The sequence below is a fragment of the Manduca sexta genome, chromosome 16, assembly GCF_014839805.1.
Source record: "Manduca sexta isolate Smith_Timp_Sample1 chromosome 16, JHU_Msex_v1.0, whole genome shotgun sequence".
Classification (NCBI taxonomy): domain Eukaryota; kingdom Metazoa; phylum Arthropoda; class Insecta; order Lepidoptera; family Sphingidae; genus Manduca; species Manduca sexta.
The window spans coordinates 10458494-10466946 of record NC_051130.1 but is presented as its reverse complement, the minus strand read 5'-3'; the positions used below and the strand labels follow the sequence as shown (position 1 = coordinate 10466946).

At 33.3% G+C, this 8453-nt stretch overlaps 1 protein-coding gene across 1 annotated transcript; it reads right to left on the bottom strand.

The window, feature by feature from the left end:
• Positions 1 to 3068: 3068 nt before the first annotated feature.
• LOC115449106 (toll-like receptor 3) lies at positions 3069 to 8139 on the bottom strand. Its single transcript, XM_030176818.2, has 2 exons — positions 7978 to 8139; positions 3069 to 6432 (listed from the first exon to the last, which is right to left on the bottom strand). Exons 1-2 carry the CDS (start codon positions 8000 to 8002, stop codon positions 3761 to 3763), a joined length of 2697 nt encoding a protein of 898 aa, XP_030032678.1. The 5' UTR covers positions 8003 to 8139; the 3' UTR covers positions 3069 to 3760.
• Between the last annotated feature and the right edge of the window lie 314 nt (positions 8140 to 8453).

Sequence of the window (8453 nt, the reverse complement as noted above, 5' to 3'; positions counted from 1 at the left end):
ATTGTCCACTATACTCACCACCGGGTTATGTATGTAACAGTGCATAGCCAGGAGTATAATTAAGTATTAAATTAGATGTTAATTAGATGATTCGTCCGCGTTTAAAGGTTTTTAAATCACTTTATTGAGCCATACCCATATCTGTATGATGGTAGCGCCACCTATTTAAAAACTGACATTGAGATGTTCAATTATTTTTACGGGAGCAAGTCATTGGGATATTAAGTAACTTATATATTATTCCAGGACATGGTCTCTACGTGTGCCAAATTTCATCCAAATCCGTTCAGATGTTTCTTAGTTTATTTCTAACAAACATCCAAACCATTCGCGTGTATATTAGGTATTAAGATTACGACACATTTTACACGCATTTCTGTCCCATATAATTAAAGCTCAAAATCCGCTAACACAAACGCCACACAAATCCAAAGCAAAGGCTTAAAACGAGTACATTCATCAGCTGATGCACAAGATACGGTGAAATTAGGCGAGAGTAACAAACTTGAAGACTTCGAAGTTTCTTCTCAAAGGGATCCGAATGTTTGCGGTCACGTGGAGTTATGCTGATGTTGTTATTAGAGCTTTGGGACGTATGAGGCTCGCAGTTCTGGTTATGCGAGTTTTAATAAGTGTAGATGAGTATTGGAAAGACGGCGGCTAGTGTATGGATGCGGCCTGCTCATGAGGGGGTTGGTTGGAGCTCATATATAGAGCGCTATGTTCAGTAGTTGACGGCGATAGACTGATTAAGTTTCTTAAAAAAAGTTGAGTGGTTTCCAACTATATCTGGATCATCGAAAACAGCTTTGCTTCCGCCTCACAATTTTGTATACAAATGAATGGCCAGATATTTTTTTGTTAGCTGGGCGTTACGACTTGCGTAACATCTAGACGTTTAAATCAGGGTACTCAGGACCCGCCCAGAAGTTTAAATCAAACTACTGCAGGCAAACTCGAAGCTTAAATCAAAGTCCTTCAGGGTTACCTAGAAGTGTAAGTCTAAATCCTGCTGAAAAATCCTGAAATTAAAATAAAATGCTGTGGGTGGTCTACTCAGCATTTTAAATCAGGGTACTGCAGGACCATCTAGAAGTTTAAATCAAAATACTGTATGGCACTACAGTTCCGTTATTCGTGCCCTGGGACATTACATGCAAAGTCTAATACAGCGATAACATTGGCCATGTTCTTTAAACCCTAAAGAATCAGTGCTTGCACAATACTGTTTCCCCACATAAAAATAAAAATATGTAGGACCTATCGAGATGCTTTGAAACGTATACCTAACACTCGCAAACGAAAGGACTTCTATCAAGAAAATTTTGATTACCTACCACTACAAAACACTGGTACCGCCCTCTCGTTCATTCTTACACAAAACTCTAGTATCCATAAGTCATGACCTTGTCACAAAATAATCCGCTTACGTTTCGTATAAAAAAAATATCCGAATTTATTTTAACAATACGCAGGAATATCCAAATATAATATATCAAACTGTGTAGTCGGCGAATTTTGGCGGACTCGCTTATAACGGATGATTGATGATCCGCGAGCGTTTTCCCTGACTGTACGTTTTTAGATAACTTCATATCAGTTGCCATCTGTTTTTGCACTTAAACGAGATTCTAATTTCAAATCTTGACTTATTTTTTGTCTTTCGAATTTTGTTTGGCAAGATGGATGTCATGAGTGTCAATGTGATGTTTTTGAATGAATGATATTGGGGAAAAATTATGGAAAATGTTTCTAAGGTATCGTGTTGATATCATTTGTTGGGCAACAAGTGACGCTCGACACCTTTACTGTTATACAGGTCACGATGTGATTCTTTCATGGAATAAGTCATGCTGCTTAGATCTGTAATGAAATGAAATAATTTATTTGAACCTGTAAAATGTTATATTATTTAGATTCCGTCAATATTAACTTTGCATCCAGTTCAGAAAGCAGTTCTCACCAGAAAAAGAAGAGGAAAAAACTCTAGTGTTACTGTTTTCAAAATTAGTTTAAGGCACGTACGATAGCATACAGAGAAAATAAATGCAAGTTTTTACAATTCCTCAGAGCAATTCATTCATATTCATCAATTATTTTTGCTTTTCATTACCAACATATCCGAACCCAACTTGCAATCAAATAATATATGGAATGCAATATCCGCACATCGCGGACATAATTTCTTTGATGCCAGCTCTATTGTGTTCATTCCTTTTAATGAAACTATACAAACAGAACTTACGAGGTACATACATTTCCTCAGTATATAAGAATTAGGTTCCAATCGAACTTTATATCTCCTTTTATTACTTACTTACATTAAACGGAAATTAGATCTTAATCTTGCAGTAATAAGACTCATTACTCCTTAATTAGTGTTACGTCATCGCAAATTCAATGCGCCGGTACTAGAATGAGTTGTTTGAGTGTTTTTATACTGATATCTTTGTATCATTGATAGTGGAGATTTTTGAGAATAATATTCTACTTAGTATGCAGAATTTCAATATTAAATTCATCATGACATATTGTTCTATCGTTTTTATGCAAATGAATGACGAACGAGCAACGTGCTCGCCCGGTAAACGACATGATTTTAGCGTTGCAAGGCTACCCAAACTTTGAGTAACTGTTACTAATTGTAATTATTTATAATGTTAATTCTCTTTTTTCCCCTATACGTTTGTACCTAGGCATGTCGGTTGTGGCAAATAAATTACTTTTCTTTCTTCTTGTACTTCGTGGTACTCCACTGCGCTCGACATCCTAAGTTATCTAGATCAGTAATGAAAGCGCACGGTATATTTATACATTTGTAAGCAAAACATAATTCCGATAGAATACTTATATACCTAAACATTCAAATTATCTTATAATTTTTTTTAAATCGATAATTTTCTACCGTTGTAAATATTTGTAATTTTAATATTTTTTTTAATTAAATAGATGGCGCTAGTGTTGTAAAAATGGGTCTATGGGTTGCTACAGTGATGAAGATCCTTCAGAGCTGCATGGGGTTTTGAAGAGGGCAAAGCCGCGAGCAACTAGTTATAAATAAAATAGGATTAGGGTCCAAAACAACATTTAATCTACTCATACATTTACTTTACTCTACTATATTTACATGTTCTTAGCTCACAATATATATTAATAACTTATAATTAAATTATCATTAACAATATTTTTGGTATTTGTGGCGAACATTATATTACTGACAAAATATATTTTCTAAGTTACATTGCTTCTTACAAGCAACGTTTGTTTTGTATTATTGTTTCACAACAATATGATTGTACGTATCTATTTGAATCAACAATACGTAAGGGGCTGGTGGTAGGATATATTTTATATCCGCCCTCATAACGACCACCGCACACAAAGTGTTAAAACCCGCCATAGCGAGCCACGTAAGTTTGTCGCATTCCGGGATCAGCCCGTATATACCCGGTTCCAAAAGGCCGGCATAACTATGTCGACTGTCGAGATATATCATGTCTCGTCAGTCGACATTCTATTGGCCCTCACTTTACTTACCACTAGAAGTGGGGTCACTTTGCCGTTTGAACAATTCTTTCTTTTGTATTATTGTTTCACAACAATATTATTGGACATAACTAACGAAATCTGAATTAGCAATAGGTAACTAAATCACGTAAAATTACTAAAGCTTTTCACAAATTTATAAGCATTAACTAATTTCATTAATTTTATTTCTTTACAATAAAAAAACATATTTTCTAAAAAAACTAAAAAACATTCACATCAATAAGTGGTTTGACATATCAGTACTGTCCATTTCTAAAGAACTAGGCACACTCGGTTGGTTTATAACTACTAAACGTCTTTTTCTAAACAATTTACAGTATATTATATATACCATTACATACAATATCAATATCCCAAAAATCAAAGCAAATATTATAATAATTAATTCGTTATCCATTAATGACGCGTCTTCTGTAGTGGCTTCAGGCACAGATGTATTAGTACCACATTTTATTCCATGAACGTTATCTTCATGATACACTTTGTCAACAGCTGTAACCTCAAGCTGGTTGCCTCTACCATACCTTGAATTAATTACTACTTCGCGACATGATATAGGGTTACCTCCAATACTCAATGTCTTTAAATTAAACAAATACTTACTACTCAAACTTACAACGTCAAGTGTGGTCAAAAAATTATTATCAAGAATCAAAGTGTTTAACTTCACACATTCGTGCAACACGTCAATTTCGAGGAAACGCAACTTATTTTTAGATAAATCAAGCAATTCGGTTTTGTGGAGTCCTTTAAGACTGCCGTAACGTAATTGCGTCAGATAATTAGACGATAAATTAAGCAGTTTCAGGTTCCTCATGTTCTGGAACGTTCCTGGAGGTAATTCGCTGATATTGTTGCGACTTAGGTCGAGTGCTTGTATGTAGTATACGTTCTCAAAGAAATTTCTGTCAATACGCGTCAAATGATTGTCACTCAACTCTAAGGTCATGAGCTCTTTGTAGTATCTTAATGTGATGTCAGTTAGATTGTTAGAAGAGAGTTTAAGGTCAACCAAGGACGTCAATGTATTTGTGTCAGGATTATTGAAGTTTCCAATTTGATTATTAGATAGACGTAACACGGTTATATTTGGGAACGTTTTTGCTCCAACACCGATTAAACTTTTTATCTTATTATTTGACATATCTACATACAACAGTTTGCTAGGACCAGGGAAAATGCTAGATACGTTCGTGAACTCATTGTTATTCAAATAAACAGCGTTTAAATTTGATAAACCATTATTTAACGCTAATTGTTTTATACGGTTGTTCGAAATGTCCAAACTGTACATATTGTTAACTCCAATAAAATTATCCGGTTCTATGAAATCGATTTGATTGTGAGATAAATTAAGCCGAGCTAAATTCGGTAGGTTTACGAAGGCCATAGATTCGATTTTGGTTATATTAAAGTTGCTTATATCTAAAAACCTTAAGAATTTAGCCGGACTGAAGACATTTTTCGCAATGCTTCCTACCAAGCGGTTACCTGTTATATTTAAATATTGCAACTCGACTAAAGGCAGAGATAATTCTTCAAAAGTAACAATCATGTTCATCGACAAGTCCAACACTCTTAATTTATTCTGTCCAAAAAATGCGAGTCTTTGTACTACAGTGATGTTATTGTTATTTAAATAAAGTTCTACTAAACTAGTTAAGTCTTTTAAGAAATTAAGTGCATTTAATTTATTGTAAGATAAATCTAATTTGGTAATAGATGTGTCAACAAAACTAGAATTTGCTATATCACAAATTTTATTTCTAGTCAAATTCAAATACCGAAGTCCAGTCATATTTTCAAATGCGTTTTCATTAATGCTAACAATACTTTGGTTGGCCAAATCAAATTTATCAATATTTTTCAAACCAACAAACGTGGATGCTGTCAGAGCTCCTTCTATGTTATTGTTCTCAAAATTTACATACGTCACATTAGAATTACTAGCAAATGCATTGTCATCTAATTGTTGAATATTGTTATCATAAAAATCTACATGTTGAAGTTTTGTGTTGGACTTGAACATTTCGCTTTTAATTGGCACACTGATGTTGTTATGACTAAAATCAAGCACAGTTAAATTAGTCATATTTTTAAAAATACGTGATTCCATATATTTTATAATGTTATGCGATGCATTAAAATACTTCAAGCTGGTCAAACCAATTGTATCGGCGTTGAATAAATCTGTGAGATCGTTGTAACATACATTAAATTCAGTCAAGGTTTTCAAATTTGCTACACTTGTGTTGAGCGAAGTCAATGAGTTTTGATCTAAGTTTAGAAGATGTAATGACTTTAGGCCTCGAAAGCATTGACTTTCCAAATTATGCAACATATTCTCTTGTAGGTACAACGTCGTCAGGTTTGCTAGCTGGGATAACTGTGTGGATAACACCGTCAATCTATTGTACGATAAATCTAGGAGCTTGACATTAAGTGGCCTCACTTCAGTCACGTAAAACGCATCTGGTTCCAAATACTCAATAATATTGTGAGACAAATTAAGCGTGACCAGTTTCTCCAAACCCTTGAACGGCAAGGATTTTACACGATTCACATTGTTACGTGAAATATCTATTGAAGTAGTTTCTTTGTAATATGCAAATGTTTTTAACCCTAAATTGGTCCAAGTGTTATTTTTAGCTACTATTGTCCGTACTTTTGAGTCAAAGTTGGTGCCGCCGAAAAATGTGTTGCTAATGTTTAAAAGATTGCTGCCCGTGACGACAAACGTGACGTTACTGTTGCTGCAGCTCGGATAGCTAATTGCCGAGGTTTTGTTTCTGCAGATTACAGTGAACACACAGTTACTGATTTTGTCTGTTATCTCGCAGTAGGCCGCGGATGACGTACCAAACAATGTTATGGTTGCGAAACCTGAAACACAAGATATAATTAGTATGCAATTAAGGCTTAATTTTGTATGACAAGTGCATATTCTCTACGCCTATTAATTGTAAAATAAAAATATAATTTGTCCCCTATAATATAACATGGTGAAATGTGAGCCTAACACCTCTGCCTACCCTTGAGCAAACGAGGCGCATCTTAAGTCTATAGTAATATTATAAAGCTGAAGAGTTATTTTGTTTGTTAAATCTAATCTCAGGAACTGGTTTTTTTTCACTAATAAATAGCTACATTATTCCTAAGTCCTATAGGCTACTTTTATACCAGGAAAATATTTATCTCTTTTTCACGAGCACGGAGCCCCAGACAAAATAATATGCACTTTATAAATTGCAATCAAAATTTACTTATAATTCACACTAATCTATAGTGCCGTGCTGAGCGCAAAGCGGTATGTCAGGAAAACCTTGTTTCGAGATAATCGAAGTTTTGTAAATATAGTTTTATTGTTTTGTATGGAAAACTGAGATAGAGATTCTCTTTTAAGGTTTTTTTAACAAGTTCTAAACAAGATACCGTTATTTAGGTAGGTTCATTAGTAGGATTTTTCTTTAAGCTATCTGAAGACATAAAAATCATGATTTTGATTTTTTTTTGAGATACCGCTTTTTAGCGCGGTATTTATTAATGATCAAAATAAAAAAAACTAAAACTGGAATTTTTCGTGAAAATATTCGTTAATTCTGGACGATTTTAGGCTCAATGTTAGTAGACGTGTGTGTTAATTCAATGCAATTGTTCATTCATGAATGCTTTGTCGAAATGTCATACACAGATATTTACGATTATTTTGTTTTTTTCCAGTCTTTGCCAGTCCATAATAGGGCCTATAGCTATATTTTACCAGGCACAATTTCAAACTCAAGGCTGACACTTAACAAAAATAAACCCAAAGAACGAAAATAATAAACTTCGGAAATTCAGTAGGTTTTGCACTAACTAAAAATCAAACGCATTCGTAAAGTAACATTAAATAGTCAAGCTATTTGTAAGTTTATAATACATAAGTGATTGTTGGAACTTATCCAACGATGATTTGTTTACAGATGCGTCTTTTAAAATAAAATTAATTAGTACATTCATAATTATAATAATTAGAATTAATAACCACGCAAAACATAGACGTATTTTACAATTATTTATATTCAGGCATGACAAAGTGACCTACTGCATTTAATTATAAGTAGAGTTGGGTCCAATAGAATGTTGACTGACGACAGATGACCACTTCATATATAACAAGGGGGTTTAATAATTAAAGCATAAAAAAAATCACAAATTAATTAAAATACTTAGTTGACTTACTATATTATATAAATTCTGTTGAAATATATCAAATTCCTTACGTAATACTAAAAAGTAGTAAAGCTGTTAAACACAAAGAAATATTTTTCATTGTCATAACAGTGATTACTGAGAACAATCATACGACGCCAATGTATTTAATAATAAACGCAACAAATTCCTTTATCTCACGAAATAAGTTATCAAAAACAAAACTGACAAACTCACATAATAATAATTTATATGATCCCATACTGACACATTCACAATTAACATAAGTTTATTCACGAGTACTTTAACGAGTTGTTCATAACAGTGACTGCAGTGGACTAATGGAGAAAAATAGAGCTTTGTTTTATGATACATGCAGAACAGGATGGCGTAGAGTCGTATTCACATTATATTATTTGTGAATAGTTTATTTCAATGCGTGTTTTGCCAGTAATTGCCAGAAACGAATTTGCTGATAAATCTATATTTCATTTGTCTATTTATTTATTATAAGTTCTATAAAAATATAACACAGGAATTAATTACTGGTGAACTTAAAATATAGCACAAAAATATGCATCTTAAATCTAATGGGGCATGCTATACTTAAAAATAGATATGTGTTATATTGTTGAAGACTTTGTTTGTTTGTTTGAACACGCTAAGCTCAGGAACTACTGGTTCGAATTGAAAAATTATTTTAGTGTTGGATA